The sequence below is a fragment of the Lactuca saligna genome, chromosome 9, assembly GCF_052625555.1.
Source record: "Lactuca saligna cultivar CGN05327 chromosome 9, ASM5262555v1, whole genome shotgun sequence".
Taxonomy (NCBI): domain Eukaryota; kingdom Viridiplantae; phylum Streptophyta; class Magnoliopsida; order Asterales; family Asteraceae; genus Lactuca; species Lactuca saligna.
The window spans coordinates 192,173,051-192,193,935 of NC_136425.1; the positions used below are offsets into that span (position 1 = coordinate 192,173,051).

General features: G+C 36.8%; 1 protein-coding gene across 4 annotated transcripts; it reads left to right on the forward strand.

Moving 5' to 3' along the window:
* Positions 1–11,208: 11,208 nt before the first annotated feature.
* LOC145015673 (uncharacterized) lies at positions 11,209–20,124 on the forward strand. Of its 4 annotated transcripts, none has more exons than XM_078974143.1 (20): positions 11,209–11,314; positions 11,915–12,388; positions 12,467–12,544; positions 12,683–12,926; positions 13,406–13,567; positions 13,670–13,905; positions 14,004–14,207; positions 15,683–15,940; positions 16,029–16,244; positions 16,322–16,414; positions 16,500–16,616; positions 17,476–17,784; positions 17,863–17,941; positions 18,044–18,195; positions 18,279–18,649; positions 18,732–18,920; positions 19,018–19,125; positions 19,199–19,268; positions 19,344–19,442; positions 19,864–20,124. In XM_078974143.1, the coding sequence occupies exons 2-20, from the start codon at positions 11,933–11,935 to the stop codon at positions 19,954–19,956; spliced, it is 3,534 nt and encodes a 1,177-aa protein (XP_078830269.1). In that variant the 5' UTR covers positions 11,209–11,314; positions 11,915–11,932; the 3' UTR covers positions 19,957–20,124. The 4 variants fall into 4 exon arrangements, with proteins under 4 accessions (XP_078830269.1, XP_078830272.1, XP_078830270.1 ...); XM_078974146.1 differs by having other exon boundaries at positions 13,679–13,905; XM_078974144.1 differs by having other exon boundaries at positions 11,221–11,337.
* Positions 20,125–20,885: the final 761 nt, after the last annotated feature.

Genomic DNA, 20,885 nt, shown 5'->3' on the forward strand with positions numbered 1-20,885 from the left:
CATTGAACTTTCAATGGCATGTTTAAATCTCAATATGCCCATCTTGTTTGTGACTGGGATGCCGAGGATCACAAAGCGGGTGTGAATAACCATGCAAACTTACATGGTGCCCTCACATGTTACAGTCACCTATTCGATGTGTCGGTAAACCACACACGCTCCACCGAACTATGAAAAACATTGAGTCACCCTTTGCTACCTTTGCTTAAAACCATTTAGTGTGCCGGTTAACCACACACGCTCCACTAACGTCTTCGCAAGGGCACAAAGTGTAATTTCATGGAATTGCATCAATTCACTTTTGCCTAAGCAACTAAGATTGGGAATTTGAAAAACATTTAGTTACTTTGTATTTCATTATACTTATAATGGAAGGTTTCGTCCTATCCTACCCGTTCGGCTAACGACCCTCCACTAGTCAAGAGTGCGGTGGGTAAGAGTGGATACCCATTCAATCGCCATTTTATAGGCAATTTCCTTAAACACCCCTTATAGACCAGCTTCGTGAATGAAGCCTACTAACGGTAAGACTGACTTTTACTCATACATATATATAATGTTAGACTTTTAATGTTATATATATATATATATATATATATATAGTATAGGGTGCATTTTACACTTTTAAAATACTATGTGGTTAACTTTAACAATTACACTTTTAATTCAATTAAATGGTTAACCTAAACTTCTATGGATTTATTAAATCTCTTTTAATTATACTCCTTAATTAATTAATAAAACCATAAGGGTGTATTTGAACTTTTCAAAACATTACTAGGGTTTTAGAATTCAACATTCCTAATTAACTTTTAATCAACTTTTAAATTCCAAAACTTGAGGGCAAGTTTTGAAACCTTTTTTTTTCAAAACATTAGGGTTTCAACTATTTAAATTTCAAAACAACAAAACTTTTGGGTTCAAATTTAAACTATAAAACCTAAAGGGCAAAATATGAAACTTTTCATAACAACAAATAATTCAAATTAACATTTAATCACATAATTATCCATATTTGATTTATTTAATGAGTTCTTGCAAAATAATTTATCAATTTACTCAAAATAATTAATCAATTATCTTATAAGGAAACAATTATCTTATTAATTGATAAATATCTTCATTTAGATCAAAAATATAGTCAAATATATCATATAATCGGATTAATATTGATCTAACATGATAAGGTAACTATCCATATGCAAAAACAACAAGAAATCCCGAGATAAGCATTATCTGACGAGTTGACTCGTCGAGTCAAGCCTGGACTCGTCGAGTCACCCTGGACTCGGCGAGTTCAGCTATGGACTCGGCGAGTCCAGCCTCTAAAACATCAAAAATCAAATTTTTTTTTAGATATACAATGCATCAATACAATTGAAACCATCCTAGGCTCTGATATCACTGATGGGTTTTGGTCATAAGACATCCTATGTGCTCATACAAACCCTAATGCTTGGATCTATGTTTCTCTATTGTACATGCTTTGAATCCAAGACTATAAACCCTAATTCTAGTATATGAAATCGATATTAACATATGAATGGGTTTAAGAACATACCTTGATTGTTATAGAGTAATAACAATCCTAATTCCTCCTTGAATTGACTTAGGAATGCTTAGAGTCACAAGTATCACTCCTCTAATGGCTTACAAACACCAAGAGCAAATGGAGAAGGTATAAAGAGAGAGGAGAGAGGTTAGAATTCGTCCTTAGGACTCCTTGGGAAGGGATACACGAATTTATGAGTCTTGGGGCTTTATATAGGTGTTCAGATAGGGTTTCAGTCATTATCCTTATCTAGTTGCTTGCCCACCAAGTAACCATAAGATAAGTCTTAGAAATCCCTTATCCTTCATCCTTTGGATGATTTCAAGGATATCTTATCCCTTGAATTCGTCTAACCTATATCTAGGATAACCATTACCATATTTTGTAACTATCACATAATTATAATTCAGCCCCTCTAGTTTAATTAATTACACTTGATCACAAAATTAATTCCTAATTAATTATTGACCAATATTAATTAAACAAATATGATTTCTCCTTTAATATATTATTCTTATAACATATTAATAAATCATAATAACCTTTCTCTCTTTATTTATTTCTCCAATCAAGTTGCTTTGGTGAAGGCAACCCAAAAGGACCATGCACCATCGGGTCAAGTACATACCAAAATAGTTATGGACTTAGACACTAATCCAACAGATTTTATGTGTACTTTCCTGGCTTCATCATGGCTATCAGGGAGGATGCCTTGCTGCAGGTAATCTATCAGTGGAGTCATCCACATGGTCCCGCTGTCGTAAGTGTGTTTATCTGTTGTTCCTATATACTCCTTTCCTTGAGTACTTCGACTAGAACCTTCTTTGATAAGTGGTCAAAACATGTCGATGCGAGTTTGCTTAGGGCGTATGCCTTCTTGTTCTCGATCATTGGGATCTGTATGATTGTGAATTCCTTGAAGGATTTAGTAAGTTTCCGCACTGTTTTAACGTATCTTTCCATTCTCTTGTCTCTCGTTTCGAAACTCCCATTCACTTGGTTGGCAACCAATCTTGAGTCTGTTAGCGCTGCTACGACTTCTGCCCCCATTTGCTTGGCCAAGCGTAGGCCGACAAGTAGTGCCTCATACTCCACCTCGTTATTTGAGGTGTGGAAGTCGAAATGGAGGGCATACGTAACTTCTTCTCCCTCTAGGCTGGTTAGGATTAGACCAGCCCCTGAGCCTTCCCTGCTGGACGCTCCATTTGTGTACAATGTCCACTTTCGCCTTTCCTTCGAGATCTATTTTACTGCCATAATTCCTTCTTTACCTGCGTCTTCTTCTCCCATGATTTCGAGCAGGAAATCCGCTAACGCCTGCCCCTTGATGCTTGTCCTTGGCTGGTAACTGATGTCATGCTCACCCAACTCTATTGCCCACTTTGCTAGTCTACCTGATGTTTCGGGCTTGAGTAAGATTTGCTTGATCGTGTGATTCGTTAGGACCTCTATTTGGTGTGCTTGGAAATACTGCCTTAAACGCCTTGCAACATAGACTAGTGCCATCACCACTTTCTCCAGGGTGGGATAGTTAAGTTTGGGGCCCTGTAGCACTCGGTTAACGAAGTACACTGGCTTCTGCTCCCCTTCTCATTCCGCGACTAGTGTGGATGATATGGCTTCGACTGAGGTTGAGAGGTATACTTCTAATATCTCCCCCGGGATGGGGCTGGCTAGCGTGGGTAATTTGTGTAAGGCTTCTTTTGATGCCTTGGAGTGCTTCCTCTGTTGCTGCCGTCCATTGAAAATTACCCTTCTCGATACAGCCCTTTAGTGTGTTGAAGAGCGGCATGGCCCTGTTGGCCGACTTAGATATGAACCTGCTGAGTGCTGTAATTTTCCTATTTAGGCCTTGCACGTCCCTCAAAGTGCTTGGAGGTGGAGTTTCCATGAACTCATCCACTTTTGTTGGGCTGGGTTGGACGCCCTGCCTAGTAACATGATATCCTAGGAACTGGCCTTCTTCAAATCTGAAGGTGCACTTGTTCGGGTTCAACTTTATTTTTGCTTCTTCCAACGTCCTGAAAGTCTCTTCGACACCCTGTAGCATTCTTTCTTCATCCTCTCTCTTAATGACCATATCATCAATGTATACTTCGATGTTCCTTCCAATTTGCGTTGAAAACATGGAGTCGACTAAGCGTTGGTATGTTGCCCCCGCATTTTTCAACCCGAACAACATTTTGGTGTAGCAATATGTGTCGTGATCTGTGTAGAATGTCGTTCTTACCTCGTCATCTTTGTTCATCAAAATTTGATAATACCCTTTATACTCATCCAGGAAACACTTTAATTTGAAACCTTGTAATGATTCTACCTTTTGGTCGATTTCTGGTAGGGGTAGCAGTCCTTAGGGCATGCTTTGTTGAGATCAGAGAAATTGATGTACATGCGCCATGACCCATCATGTTTTCGTACCATTACAGGATTGGCTATCCAGGTTGGGAAGATTGATTCTCTCAAAATCTCCGCCTTTGTCAATTTGGCTACCTCCGCTTTGATCGCCCTATTGTGGTCTCCCCCTTGAATCCTCTTTTTCTGCTTGACTTCCTTTGTGCCTGGTTTAATCATGAGCTTGTGTTCTATGATTTTCCAGTCTACGCCTACCATGTCTGTGGGCGCCCATGCAAACACGTGTTTGTACCGTCTGAGGAGGTCCACAAGCGCCTGTCTGGTGTGCCCTGGGAGGTTGTGGCCGATGCTAAACGTCTGATCGGGGTATTCTTCGTTGATCACTTCCTTCTCGCCTGCCGGTCCGCTCCGTGCTTTTTTGGTTTCTCTTGTCATTTCAGCTGGCTGCATGATTGCGAAACATTGCAGTTGTTTTGGCGGTGTGACCAGGATTATAGTCGGTCCATCGCTAGTGTTGAACTTCACTATCCCGTGCATTGTTGACGGGATCGCTCCCAACTTAAGCAGAGTTGGCCTGCCCAAGATGATGTTATGTTCAACTCAATGTCGGATGACTACAAAATTGACCAAAACCGTTTTCCTCTGCTGCTTATCATGGCTAGTCAGCATAAGGGGGAAATGGATGGTTCCTAATGGCCATAGACTGTGTCCCGTGAATCCGACCAACCTTCCCGCTGTAGGTTTCAAACCACCCTTCCACTTGTCTGGGAGTAGACGAAAGCAGTGTTTGTAGATGATGTCCGCTGAGCTTCCTGTGTCGATGTACACTCTGTGTATAACCACGTCCTTGATAGAGGCTTGGATTACGAACTGGATTATCACCTGTCCAACCTTTCGGCCTGGGATCCTGTGCCGAGAATGTGAGCACTTTGTGTCGCATCTGCAGGGTTCTCTGTTCGGGTAGTTCCTTCGTGTCTCCCCCTCTTGCCACATATCATGAATATTTCTTTGGGCTGAATGCCCTCCTTCGGAGCTCCTTTGGCATTTTATGTGTCGAATTTGGCACGCAGAGTACGGGCTATCTCCATAAGGTCACCCTTAAGTTTTTTCTCCTCCATCTCTTTCTTAAGGACCGAGTAATTAGCGGTATCGTGCGTTTTGCTCTTATGTTATTCGTAGTACCGTCCTTTTGGTGCCTTTTCTCGTTGCTTGTCTGCGACCGCATATACCTCTGGCCGTCGGCTTCATCTGTCGTCTCTAACAAATGGCCTGAAGCGCCCCATTGGTCTCTTTCCTCGTCCGAAATATTTGCTTCCTCCCGGCATTTCTACGTGGGTTGGGTTATAGCGTTTGACTGTCATGGCGCTCAGATACGCTTGCTTCGCCGCCTCGCCTTCCTCTTGTCTTAGATACCTCTCCACCCTTTACTTCAAATCGGCTCTTGTCTGCGGTTTTTTGCCCATGAGTTTTTGTGACAAAGGACCTGGCAGGAGTCCCCATGTGAAAGCTCCTGCTATAAGGCCTTCGTCATGACCTGACACATTTAACGTGGCATTCGTAAACCACGTGAAATATTCTCTTACCGTCCCCACTCCTTTTGCTCACAACCAATGATGGAGTGGGAGTCACCTTTGTACTTACGCAATTTCATGAAGTTTGTAAGGAAGAGATATTTGAGTTGGCCAAAGTTGTGGATGCTACTCGGTCGTAATGTTTTGAACCACGTGCCTGCATTTCCATCTAGGGTTGTTGGGAAGTATATGCACCAGAAACGCTCGTCTAACTTTAACGATGTCATCGTCCATTTGTACGTATCAATGTGGTTATCCGGATCGGTTGTACCGTTGTAGGTTTTCAAGTTGGGGAGTTTTGTTGTGTTTGGGATTTTGTAATCTAGCAGCTCCTTGGAAAATGGAGATGTAACACTCCGCGACAGGCAATCCTGATTAGGTATGGCTAGCAGGCCTTGCGCATCATACTGGTGCGGCGTGCTATACGACGATGCTCCCAGATGACCGAAGAATGCCTGATACCCCAGGTTGGGACCATAGAAGGCTTGTTGCAGGAACAACAGTTGTAACGAGTATCATGGATGCATGAGCGGAGATTGGGTTGGGAGTTGTGTTGGTATAGGTTGCTGCCGGCTCATATTCGTGATTACCAGAGATTCGCCCCAAGTGCCTGTTGTATAGTAGGAAACCGATGATGGTGCTGTCATGACTTGTACGAGCGGTGTGAGCGTCGACTGTGTGCTTGTTGGTATCTGGCTTTGTGGCAGCACATGAAATGTCGGTTGGGTGTTCGGTGTTTGGTGGATTGCCATCCCTGCTGAAAAAAAGGGGAGTTAGTGTTGTACCACCGGGGTAAAAATGGTGATGTTTGGTTTACTGAGAATTGTGTCGTCGTTGGCTGAAATTTCAACAGCGTTGGAAGATGTGTGGCCGACGGTATCGTCCCCAAGGTTGGCTACGGTTGTTGAGGTGGTGGTTGAGCGGCGGTTTCAGTGTTCGCTTCCGATGGTGCGGGAAGCGGTTGGGCTAACTGTCGGCTTGTTGGTGGCACCGTGGTTAGCACAGAGCTTCCCCCCTGGTGGCTTCTTTGGTGGTCGTTATAGGTGTTGGCATGTCGGCCAACGGTGTCATGGAGCGTATGGGGCTGTTCTGAACTCATTCGACTCTGTTGCCGCCGTCAGATGCCATGGATTCTATTGAACGGTGGTTTTGGTTTTGTTCTTCGTCACACAAAACGGATGGCGCCAAATGATGTGACCTTGCTTCGATGCTCTGGTGTGGTGCTGGGAAGTATTTGCAAGGTCATAAGAGAAAATCGTCGTCAGTCGCTTCCTGGGAGGAGACTCCCAGAAGAACGCTCTGACGGTTGTAACATCCGGATTTCCCGGCATGACAATTTGTGTAATTCTTATTGAGATATGAGAAGTGACTCGACGAGTTGACACCTCAAGTCGTCGAGTAGGATCATGACTCGGTGACCTGGTTAATGAAGGGACTCGACGAGTCGAGTATCTGACTCGCCGAGTCAGCACTGTTAAGGAAAAACCCTAATTGTTCGGGTTTGGGACCTATTTAAAGGACCTTATGGCCTTCTGTGGCAGCCACCTGCACCCTTGAGAGACTCCTTTCGAACCAGAGATCTTAGAGAGTGAAGAAGAACCATCTTGAGTCTTTTTGGTGTGACATTTCAAATAGTAGGAGAGTTCTAGCAAGAGGGACTAAAGGGGGTTGATGTTCTGAGACTTTGAAGCATGGAGTTTCACTTTGAGGTAACAAAATTGGACCTTTCCTTCTGTATGGTGTTGATTGCATGAATCTAGGGTTTCTTGACCCTTTTTCTTTAAAGGAATAGGGAGTATATGAGGTCCCAATGTGGAATAAGCCTTAGATCAATACCTTAAAAGGTCCAGAGAGTCCCAACCTTCCAGCTTTATGCAATCCCTTTGGGGTGATGGATTTAGGTTGTCATTTTAAGAGCTATTTCATCATTTAAAGACATATGAGCGTTGCATGAGCTTAAAGATTGAGCCTTTACACGGTTATTGGGTGTTAGAAGGTCAAATCTATAAGTTAGTGAAGCAGATCTGACCTCAAAAGATCATTTAAGTGTTGCCATGGAGGAAACTCGCCGAGTCCATATGGGAACTCGATGAGTCGAGTCAGGTTGCCCCACGATTCGTGTCTAGTGGTAACCCATCAAGTGAAAGGCTATCTCAACGAGTCGAGTGAGGCCTTAAGAGGATTCTGAGAACACGCGTGGACTCACCGAGTCACCCGAGTGCACTCGACGAGTCTGGTCAAAGTTTGACCGTTGACTAGAGTTGACTTCAGTTGACCTAAGGGTTTTGGTCAAGCTGATTTAAGAGAGGTCAGGATAGGGTAGAATGGTCTTCTACCCATTCTTTAAAGTTGAGGACAAGACAAAATATTGATTAGAGATGTTATCATTTTGATAGGGGAGTCTAGGTCGGGTTATCGATCACAAGAGGATATCCGACATCATCCGAGGTGAGTCTTCTCACTATACATTACCTTGAGTGGTAGTTATGTGTGACCGGAAGGTCTTATGTGCTTACATTAAGTATTATTTTATCCTGTTGTATGTGACATGCTATGCATTATGTCTTTGTGATTTATGCTATGCGGAGTTTATAGATCGGACCGGAGGGTCCAACGATATAGACTGGACCGGAGGATCCAACGAGTTACGGGGTTGGAGAGTCTCGTTGAGACACATCAACCGGAAGGTCGTATTGAGATATAGCCTCGAGCGGCGTATGTGTTGTATGTGGTATTTTGGGGAACTCACTAAGCTTCGTGCTTACCGTGTTATGTGCTATGTGTTTTAGGTTTTCTCAGTATCTCGGAACGGCACCGACTTGATTGTACACACCAGAGAAAGAATTATATTTCGAGGATCCTGGATTATTAAGTAATTAATAAAGGATTATGTTTTGTAAGCCAATAATCGAGTTTTACGAAATGTGATATGATAGTTATATGATTTTAAATGAAAATTTTGTTTTGAATTTTGCGTTGTTACAACGTTCAAGTTAGATGGTGTTTAGGGTATTTCTGATAGGAATAGCTTGGTGAAGAGTGCTTACCTTTAGGGGCTCCTGATAGCGCCCTTTTATACCTAGCGACCATGCTCGTCCGTACGGGACACGATCGCTTTTAGGGGACAATGTGAGAGGTGCTGATTGGGGGATTTTGCGCCTCTTTCTGTCAGAGTACTGTCATTGGCTCCGGCGGTAATGCTATGATCCTTTGCCTTGCCGCTTGACCGTATCCTTTGTCTTGATGCCGGGAGCGTCCCTGGCGGGCGCGAGCCTTTCACCGGGGTGCCCTGCTCTTAGGGATGTTAGCGGGCGCTGAGCCCGCTTCTCTTTGGCTTGGCCAGGGCGCCAGGTTTCTTGGCCGGACGTGACTCTTCCGTGTCGGCTTAGGCACGTCATCAATTATTATTATTATTTGAAATAGACAAATCTTCAAAAATGGTTCCTATGTTTTCCAAAAAAATTTGAGTTTAATCCTTTTAACTTTTTAGGTCATCAAGATTGTTTTTTGTGGTTTCAAAACTTTTAAAGGATGGTCCTTAACTCTAAGTTTTTTTTTTTTTTTTTTTTTTTAAGTCTAATAAAGTAAGGTATAAATTTTGAACTTTTTTTCAGTTTTATAAGGGTGCGATGGGGTGTTCGATGTATTGCTTATGGTGGGTTTAAGGTGGATGAAGGTGGGGTTAAGATGGTGATTTTGATGTTTGAGAGGGTAGCGATGGTGGTGATAATAGGTGGAGGGAGACGACAATCTAATGGTCAGGTGTGGGGAGGGGAATTACTTTATAATTTTTTAAATAATAAAATCATATATATATATATATATATCTTTACTATCTTATAAAAGAAATCTAACTATTTCTATAAATAGATTGATTATAATAATAATATTTTTTAAGACGTCCAAATGATGAAGCTGATAGTACAAGTAACCATTAATAAAATAATATTAAATTTTAACCAAATTTTGAATTCAAATATTTATCATCAAATCTCCTTATATTTCTCAGCAATTTGATATGGTTCCCTCAAATCCCGGATTCATTCAAATTTTGAACCCTTTTAGATATCCTTAAATTTAGCATGTTGATTCAAATATCCCTCCAATCGCATATACCTCTTTGTTCCTTTCTCTGTTATAAAGTCTACCGTCCAGGAACAAAAAATGACTTCATCTCCCAAATAACATCATAGTTTGATTATTTTGTCTTCGACATGTACTTTCTTTTGTAACATAACATTTTTATAGAGGAAACATATCATCGAAAGAATTTACACGCCTCGCCGCTTTGCGCGGGTACACTGCTAGTGTATATATATATATATATATATATATATATATATATATATATATATATATATATATATAAACCTTGTTTTTCTTAGCACACGTTCATCCAATTTACATAGTTTACTAGACACCATGTTACTTATCTTTTCGAACAACGCTACACAAATCATTGTCGATTCAAATCGCCTCTACCTCACCTCATGATCCAGTATGTTGTATCTATCACCTTCAATATATTATGGATTCATATGCTCATGTTAGGTTTTGATGATAATCACCTTAATTGGTGAATCGTATATTAGGAAGTATGTATAGAACAAAATACAACAAACTTCCTAATTTATATGATTTACACAATCACATCCTATTAATTAGGGTACGATAAAATCAATAATCTTATTAATAAATAGTATACGAAACCATATGATATCTATACTATGCGGTGTAAAATGCATGTATTAAACAACTTAGGTTATAGGAATTAAACTCTCACTAGTAAGGAGTGGTAATAAGTAGAATAACATTGTCTCTTTAAAATAGGACAAAGTGATGGTCACTAAATATTTTTCTACAAAATACTTATTCATTATATAATAATAATAATAATAATAATAATAATAATTTTAGGAGTGTCACTGAAACCAATAGAGGGGTAATTTTAGAAGAAAATGACTTTGGAGGATAAACAGCCGTTGATTTTATCCACATTTAATCTATTTTTTTGTACGCAATAATGTAGTATACCATCATAAACATAACTTATTTGTAATATTATGCTTATTAACAAGTTATTTTTTTCATGAGTAAATTCTTCGTAAAAATAACTTATTTGTAATATTATGCTTATTAACAAAAAAAACATAGCATCATTTATCATTATAAAGATTCCACAATAAAAAACGATATATCCTATCAAACTTGTTATTTGTGAGTGAACAAATTATTTCTCATGAGTAATGATTAATTGTGAGCAATATAATGACAATATTGAAACCAAGAACAAATAATATCGACACCAAGAAAAATAGAAGTTTTGATTTTATTCATTTTCCTTTTTTGTACGCAATATACCATCGAACTTGTTGTTTGTTTTTATCATGATTCTTTTGATCAGCTATCACAGGTTATAACCGATCAAAAAGATTATGGGGAATACAAACAACAAATTAAATGACCAGATATATAGATAACAAAAAGACCAGATACTAATAAAATACATCTGTTATTTTTCAGGAGTGGTAACTAAGTATGTAACAACAGTTACAGACAATGTTCTACAATAACATAAAACGTGATTTGATGGCAATTTCAAACCTTAAGTTTTTCCGAATTTGGCAACTCACGTAGTTTCTAAAGCGTAACTTAAGAAGACAATATATTTTTTTTTTATTATCATGTATTTTCAACTATTACAGCATTTTAGTAAATACAAGCTTTTGAGAACTTTGGGTACAGACTTACAGGTGTCACAAAAGGGGTAATTTTAGCAAGCTGTGGAATCCATTACTTCCCTCGTTTCTTGACATCCTCCGAGAAAACCCTAACACAGGTCAACACTTCATCATCTACTTCGTAAGCGTGCAATCGACTAGTGTTATCATCATTCCTACTTAATTTGTACCATAATCGAGCCATTATGCCTCATTTTCATAAATTTGTTAAGCCTTTTTTTTTTTGCTTACTTTCCAATACGATATAACAATCAGTAGCTCGGTATTAATTGCATGTACCTTTTTCTACCTTTAAATGTCAATGTATGTTCGGGAATTGCTTTGTATCGAAATTACATCGTTGTGATGGCTAGCGATATAGCTGATCTCACTGCGTAGATGAATACCCCTAACCCTAACATTGGGTTAGTCGTTGTGCTATTTGCATCAATAGCTGACTGGAGAAAGGGATTGATAAAACTTTCCGATTAACATTTCACTTAAATTGAAGCACAGTAGGACTGATCTGAGTAATGAGCTTGGTTCTTATAATGGTCTTAGCAGCAAGGAGTTGGAATTTTTTTCATGATATCTTCTCTGTGTTCATTGGTTTCAGTTTTCTCATAAATTCAGTCTTGTCTCTTCTCTGATTGCTTAGCTAAACATGTATAACGTAATGTAAGTATATTTGATTTTTGCTTATCCAACTTTGCTTATAGGGAATATAACATTTAACAATGAAGCGAAAGCGTGCATATTCAAGGGCCAAAAATAAAACGGCAGTGGTGAAGAAGCCACTCCAAAATACTGCTGCTCTAGTGGCAGAAAATCATGTGATGAATGTTGAATCAGAAGAACCTGAAGATGCTACACCACTGCGCGAGGAACCTGTAAATCCAAGTACTAGTACTACCATGAAGAGGGGCACACAAGAAGATGCAGAGATAGAAAAAACTGGTTATGGGGAGATGCTAAGTCATCCAAATGCATTGAGTCAAATCATTGCAAGTGTTATTAAAGAGATTACTAAAGATGCTGGTGGCCTAACTAACCTTTCAAGGAGCTTGATTGGTAACTCAGTCAGCAATGGACAGATGAAGCAACCTCATGCTGACATTGATCATGAGGAAAACCAAAGCCAACATCATCAAAATCCAGAATATAAACAGGAAGAATTGAATGCTGCATTAAGAGTATGGTTTGTTATATCATATAGTGTACATTAGTTGTATTTTGTACAAACTCATATAGATGTTATTTTTCTACACTAGGTGATCAAAAGGACCATGAAATTGAATGCAGCTGAACCATTTAACAAACCTGTAGATCCCATTGCACTTGGAATTCCTGTAAGCATAAATTATTTCTGTAAATACATGCTTTTGTTAACAGTGTCTAGTGATGTTTTCTTCTTTTGTATTTATAGAATCATTGTTTTTGTTGTGCATTCTTTTATCATATAATGATTTGGGTGGAGGTTGAACCAGGATTACTTTGATGTTATCGAGACACCAATGGATTTTGGTACGATATGCAACAACCTTGAGAATGGTGTAAAGTACATGAATTCAGGAGATGTGTTTAAGGATGTAGAATATATTTGGTCTAATTGTGTCAAGTATAATAAGAAGGGTGATGCTATATTAGAGCTCATGAAGAGGGTGAAGACATACTTCATGAAGTACTGGAAATCAGCCAAATTACAAAGCAAAAAATCACCGCCTGTTGTTGGTAAGGGCCACTTTGTTATCCTTCTTTATTCCATGTATTTATATTACTTTGCTTGATTTTGTCTACTTTTTTTTTATATTTTTTTTAAATATACTTTTATGAATGCAGAAGTTACCATGGTCATGATAGTGAAGTCTATAGCTTTATATTTCTTCCTATGTATTTATGGGTGTCTTTCATTAGCAAAAAAAGATCATATATTCCAAACATAGGATCTTGTAACCGTTGTTTGATAATACTTTTTCTATTGACATTTTCTTGATTTTGATTCACAACACAACTGAAACATGTTTGACAAGACTTCTTTTTCTTTTTCTTTATTACTTTTGGTAAAACTAGTTTTGTAGACCATGAAAACTTCAAAACCATGTTTACCTTATATAACCAATTACAAATTTGTAAGCTTTTTGGTTTTTTGAGATGATATAAACACTTGCAAGACGTCATTTTTGATCAAGGTTCCGCTTTTTGATGAGCAGAGTCTTCTGTCTTGAGGCACAAAGAAGAAGAGAAAGAAAAGCCACAAACTTCAGTTGCCAATAATTCTGCTCATTTGCAGCAAAAGGAGACTGGTCAACCCCAACAGAACTCCAACCAGCCACAATCTTCATCTTCAACAGAAGAAGATGAGCCTAACCCTGGTACCTAATCCTTGTTACATATCTACAAAATTCATTATCTTTTATAATAAATAAAGCATATGTGTAACTTGGTTATAATAACTATAATTGGCTGAAAATTAGAATCTACAGTTGTTAAGAAGAAGCGCCGATTTCAAGGACCTACCCCTTCCCCTGAATTAGTCAAACGGATAAAAATTAGAACCAATAAACGTGGGAAGCCCGTGGGTCCCGGGGCAGCCCAATTAACCAGTTTGTTGGGTGCCATTGCATGTGATGTGAACTTTGCTCCCCTTACTTATTATGATTGGAAGAAAATCCCACAACAGAACAAAGACAACATGTGGCAGGAAGTTCTGGTAGGGTATAATCTTAAAGAAACCTTTTCACATTTTTTTTTCTTATCTCTTTTGGTAATTTTTAAATAATATATTATTATTATTATTATATGTTATAGACCAAGTTCGATATCGACCCTGATTGTCGAAGATGGGTGATGTTGTCCATTAAGAAAAATTGGAGGACTTTCAAGTCCCACCTTAAGGCTAATCATTATGATGTTCATGAGAATGATGAAGATCGCCTTGCAGACCGTGATGAGCGGGTCCCACCTGATCAGTGGTCGGCCCTTGTTTCTCAGTGGAGCTCCAAGAAATCGCAGGTTTGTGTCATATTCCATGAATTTAAAGATCTGGTTAATTGCAAGAAATAGCAATGTACTTTCATTGATTTGTTTCTTATAGCATCCCGCTTTTATTTACTCTTATCACAACATTGTAGTCTCAGAAATCAACCTACTTACTTATAGCTATGCCATCCAAATACAAAGCAACATGTGGATTTTTCAAAGTATGATGTCCTAAAAAGAAAAAAGTACATTGCTATAATTTGGTAGTTTTCTTTTTTTGTCAGAAAAATGTTGTGATAGAAAGAAATGAAAGCCAAGTATGCTATCATAAACAAATAAATGAAAGTAAAAGTATGCTAATGATGTATACTTTATCTCCAATTTTCCAGAATACTTCTACCAAATTGAAAGCTACTTGTGCTAGGATAAAATTCAGTCAAGTAGCAGGAAATAGGCCTTTAACGACACACGAACTATTTCACACACTAATTTTATGACATACAAAAATGTATGTCATGTTTTAGTGTCATAATAAAAAAAAAAAAGGAAAAACACTGAGTACACTTCATCAACTATGTATGTTGTCTTATGTATGTCGTCTTTTATTTTATTTTCGCTCTTTCTAGATATCGATGAGTTCTTTGTAAAAAAAATATATAAATAAAATTAAGACATGCTTTCTGTTATATATTTTTTGATAAATTACGTATAAAGTGTAAGATAGAAAAAGTGACATAGCTAAAACCTTATACATACTTACATTGAAAAAGTGCAAATGCAAATTCAAAAAGTTTTAAAATATGTATTTGATAATGATGTTAAAAGGGAACAATATCAACTTGGTCAACCAGTCACGTGCAGGCCTCCTTTTATCCTTCAGTTATTTTCTTTAAGTTTCAGTAATTGCTTTGTTGAATTAGTCAACCTAGTGGGTAGTTTGTTTTCATAGCCTTTTCCTGTTTTCTAGGTAGCAGCAGTTTCCCTTTTACACTTATGTTTTTATGCTATGTAGCTGTAGTTATTTTAGAATATATGCAGAAAACACTTTTGTGTGTCAGTTACTCTTTCTTCTAAAACTTGCTCTGCTTGAAACCTGCTGTATAAAAAGGTGTTTTGTCTTTGCTAAAGGCTAACAAATGATGGTATAACTAAAATCTTTTTTGTAAACTAATTAAAGGGGGTGTAAATGCTCAAATAGCACAAACATGATAAAATATATAACTAACAACATGAAAGCCAAAGTATCTGACATCTGACATCCAATCCGTTTGAAATGTTGAGAGAAAAGAAAATTATATCTTCATCTTTATTTGAGTACTGAAAAATTAATGCCACCATTCCTTTGTAACTATGACTAATTATATTTCGCTTTCGCTTGTGTTCATACATAAATACAAGCTTTAGAATATGAACAAGGGTGTATGATGTATGAAACAAACATATGCTTAAGTAAAGCATGAGTATACTGTAACTAACTATGCTATTTGAATCGACACATGTTGAAACAGGTTGCTTTTCGTGACATAGAATCAGGTTCTTCGGATCATGATGAAGACTCCAAACAAAGAGCTCTGATGATAAAATTAAAAGCTATTAAAGAGAAAATAGTAATTACCTACAATAAAAAAGGTGTCCCAATTGGAGATGAAGCAGCAAAACTCGCTACTTTTGAGGGCTTTATAGCAAGAACAATGGTGCCCATAACATGTGCCTCCTGGAAGGATATTAGTAAGGAAAAAAAGGAAGAGTTATGGCAATGTGTTTTGGTAAGTCTAACTTAACATCTGATCTTGACTTGTAATAATTATCTTCGTTTTTGTTGAAAATAATATTGTTTTAAGTTTTATGTTTCAGATGAATTTTGTACTTGACCCAAAGAGTCGGAAGCACACTCTCCAATCGCTTGGGAAAAAGTGGAGAAACTTCAAACATTATCTATATGATAAATACATTAAGGCATATAAAAATGACCCTGAGGTGAATTTACTCAATCCTCCCGATAAGTATCCATTCTTGAAGAAAGAAGACTGGAAACTTTTTGTAGAACAAAGACTTTCAGACAAGTGGGAGGTTTGTTAAACTTTTTGTGTCTGTATTTGTTCAATGTTCATTGAGTTTTAAAAACAATTTTAATGTTTCTAATGCAGGAAAAAAGTAATGATGCTAAAAAAGTCCGTGCTCATCATAAATACAATCATCGTTTGAGCAGAAAAGGATATGCCAGACTCATTGTTGAGATTGTATGAATTAAATTAATCGAATAGTTTACTTGTATCTGTTTATGTTAATTGACTTAATTCATATTTGTTATTCTTGATAATTTAGATGCAACAAACGGGGAAGACAGAAGAGGAGATTGATAGAACAATGTTGTGGAAAAAAGCAAGAGAAACAAAAGAAGGAGGTTACGACCCTGACGTCAAGGTGATTGTTGATAAAATGGTAAGTTTATTCTATTTTGATTTTAAATTCATTCGTATATCATGCTATTTGTTTATACACCTACTCCAGACAGTGGAAAAAATCACAAGGGTGTTTTAGGAAGCTCTAAAACTACAATTGGACCATTTCTGTTATTTTTGTTGTGTACAGGGACTGTATCCATGTCCACACAGCAAAGATCAAACTTATAGCATCCTACTTATAAGCATCACACACACATCACAACATATTTAAATATTTTTAAAAAACCTTGTTAGTTTGGTCAGGTTGGTGATTTTCTTTGGTTTAGGCGCAAGATGGAATATTTTGGTCCCTATTTCTAGGGTTTTTTTTTTTTATATGCCCTATACAATATAAAATGCCAAAATAGAATCACTCAACAGTTTGAGTCTTATAAGCACCATACTATGTACTTATGTTTCCGGTAAAACTCAATATCTATCCATTTTCTTTTAAAAGCTCAGAATCATCAACAATAGCAAATTAACATGCAACAAAAGTTCATAATCTGTCCCATTAAAATTTAAAAGTTTAGGCAATAACAACATACTTGACCTTTGTATGCCTCTACCCCCCAACCTGTTAGCAATGGGATTTTATGTTGCAAAATACATTTTTCATCCCTGTATAGTTTTCATCTTTATGTAATTTTACATCCTATTAAAACAAAAAAAAAACTGTTTACTTGATCTGATTGTAGCATCTTCTCCTAGGAAACGATATATTACAAAAAAAATATATATATATATATATAAAAAGTATAGTGTATGATTGCTTTCAATTTTCTTTTAGAATGTGTTTTAAACTGTAAAGTATGATATAGACATTACAATTTACAATTTACAATTTACAATTACAGGAAGAGCTGCAGAATTCGGAAAGTTGTGGAGAGATTACATATGGAACAAATGATGTGCTTACACAAGCACTAGGTACTCAAGAAAACCGTGGGCGTGTACGTGGGATGGGTAAATATGTGGCACCACACCAATATTTTTTATTACCCAAAACTGTTAAGCAATACTTGGACCTTGAGAACAAGAAGTTGGATCAACGCTTCAGCAAGCTTGAAGGTGAGATAGAGAAACTCAAAAGAGGTGTCAATCCTGTTTCTGAAGGTGCAAGTCGCCAAATGTGGGGCAATGCAGATTTACAAGACCAACCACTTGTATGTTTCTTTTTAAATTGTTTGCTTTATATTTTAAAAGTAAGACTTAATTGCAACTAACATATTATATGTTTGTAGGATAATTCTTGTTATCTTGCGCTTGATGTTGCCACAAATATAGTTGCCAAAGGAACCATAACGAAGGACAGTGTCTCGGGTATGTATTGCATTACATTACGAAAAATATTTGCTTTATATTACTAGTTTATTTACGTTGTTTAGAAATTGGATCTTAGTTTTACTTTCATTCATATTACAGATGAAAACATTGAAGTTATGATGGAAACGTCTGTACAAGGAGAAGCTTTACTACCAGTTCCACTGGAAGAGGAGTTCATTGTGAAGGTCAAAGATGCAGTTGGGCACATACTGAGTTGGCCGAGATATCTAGTCATTCGATGCTCTGATTTGGTAATATTATTTTCATTCATTAAAAGCATTTATACGGGTCTAAGTCTGACATGAAGCATTTATTTCTACTTTACTTTATATAGGAAAAGGTGATGGCGAAACCAATAGGAAAACCTGTAAAAGAAGAATTAAAGAGTAAAAAAGAAGAAAAACGACAAAGAGAATCAGATGAGGAAAATGAGAAAGGGAAAGAAACAGAGAAAGGAAGGGAGATGTCGCAAAGGAGAAGGACGAGAGCACAGATGAGGACAAGGATAAGAATTGAAAATAATCGTGTTTTGAAAATGACTGCACTTATGGTTGACGCACAACTTTTAAAGGCAGAGTCTATAAAAGTGCAGTGTGAGGACGATCTATTTGGGTACGAGAGTTACACCTACTTATCTTATGAAGATTTTGAAGTGGTTTTTACATTGGATGAGCTGACTGGTGTTGTTATTACTTGTTATATGATGTAAGTGCTTAAATTTTTATTTAAATAACTTTTCGTATAACACAGTTTACTTTAATCGATTTTGTTTTCTGTACGTCAACAGGTACTTGTTTGAGCAAATCAAGAATGGGCCAAAAAGCGATCATGGAATTTGTTTTGTGAGCCCGACTGCAATCTCGCCACGTGCACGTAAAGACAAATTGAAAAATATCGCTGATGCAAGCAAAAGCGTTGCAGATCGGTTGTCTACAAGAAAGGACAATGACCTCATCCTATTGCCCTACAATCCCGGGTTTGGTTTTCCATTTGATTATGAATACAATAATAGTTACCAATCTATTTTAGTAACTAACATGTTTTTGACTTAATTTGGTTTTTGGTTTGTATAGAAGACATTGGGTGTTGGCCGTACTTGACATGAAAACAGCTACTTGCTATTATCTTGATTCCCTGAGGCCCAACAATGTCAATTCACAGTTGAAGAACATTATTGAAGCGTAAGTAATCTAAATTATTGAAACATTATATTATATTATATTGTTTGATATATTTCATCATTTTTTTTTATAGGGCAATGGTCTTGTACGCTACACAAAGTGGATCCAATAAAAAGGTTAAACTCAACTGGATCAATGTTGCGGTGAGTACTTAAGACGTTATTGAAATTGCAGGTTTGACTTCATTTTGACTTATCATTTATTATGTAATTATGTAGTGTCCTCGTCAGCCGGGAGGTACCGAATGTGGCTTCTATATGTTAAAGTTCATGAAAGAGATAGTTGAGGAAGGAGTTGAAGTGTTGGTCAATAAAAATGTAAGTAAACTTTTTGTGACCTTATTAAATTATTGATTTGTTAATTATAGCATCCTACTTACACATATGCTATAATGCAAATAATGATGTGTTAATTATAACATCATCACACTGTCACTGCTATAATCGAAATGATCATTTTATGTTTATTTGTTGAATATAGCATCCTACTCTTACTAAACACTAGGATACATGCAAGAAACAACAATGTACTTTCATTTATTTGAAATTACGATGCTCTAATAAGAAAGGAATTGAAATGATCATTTTATGTTTATTTGTTAAATATCCGAGTTATTCATAATAAAATAAACTAAGTGTATAAAAACTTTGTCAAATTGATGAATAGTATATATATATATATATAGTCTTGCATGCTATTCCCTCGTTACAGCGCGATACAAATTTGATTTGTTTACAGGTTGGGGGCGGCAAGGATATGTACACGGATGCTGATATTGATGAACTTCGCGAAGAATGGGCGTATTTTGTGACAAATTTTATTTTCCGCTGATATTTTGTGTTGAAAAACAATATTTTTGATAACTTAATTGGAAATGTTTCTTAGTTAGTATGACATATGATGTTATTGTGTCCAGTGGATTATTGTATAATGACTAAATATTTATGACAACCATTTTGTGTGTCAATATTTGACTTTTTAAGCACAATTTGTATTTAATGATTTTCGGTGTTGTGTGTGTGTGTGTGTGTGTGTGTGTGTGTGTGTATATATATATATATATATATATATATATATATATATATATATATATATATATATAACCTTGTTTTTCTTAGCACAAGTTCATCCATTTTACATAGTTTACTAGACGCCATGTTACTTATCTTTTTGAACGACACTATGGAAATCATTGTCGATTCAAATCGCCTCTGCCTCACCTCATGATCTAGTATGCTGTATCATCATCACCTTCAAGATATTATCTCACCTCATGATCTGGTATGCTGTATCATCATCACCTTCAAGATATTATGGATTCAGATGCCCATGTTAGGTTTTGATGATAATCACCTTAATTGGTGAATTGTATATTAAGTGTATATAGAACAAAATACAACAAACTTCCTAATTTACATGATTTACACAATCACATCCTATTAATTAGGGTACGTTAAAATCAATAATCTTATTAATAGATAGTACACAAAAACCATATGATATTAAATACTATTTGATGTATGTATGTTATGCGGTGCAAAATACATATATTAAACAACTTAGGTTATAGCAATTCAACTCTCACTGGTAAGGAGTAGTAATAAGTAGAATAACATCATCTCTCTAAAATAGGACAAAGTGATGGTCACTAAATATTCTTCTACTAAATACTTGTTCATTATATAATAATAATAATAATAATAATAATAATAATAGGAGTGTCACCGAAACCAATAAATGGGTAATTTTAGAATAACATC

What these genes read in the sequence shown, in the direction of transcription:
- LOC145015673 (XM_078974143.1), top strand. Translation starts at nt 11,933, where the DNA reads ATGAAGCGAAAGCGTGCATATTCAAGGGCCAAAAATAAAACGGCAGTG. An exon ending in CCAGACTCATTGTTGAGATT is followed by an intron (nt 16,415 to 16,499) that starts GTATGAATTAAA and finishes TTGATAATTTAG; the next exon opens with ATGCAACAAACGGGGAAGAC. An exon ending in ATTTACAAGACCAACCACTT is followed by an intron (nt 17,785 to 17,862) that starts GTATGTTTCTTT and finishes ATATGTTTGTAG; the next exon opens with GATAATTCTTGTTATCTTGC.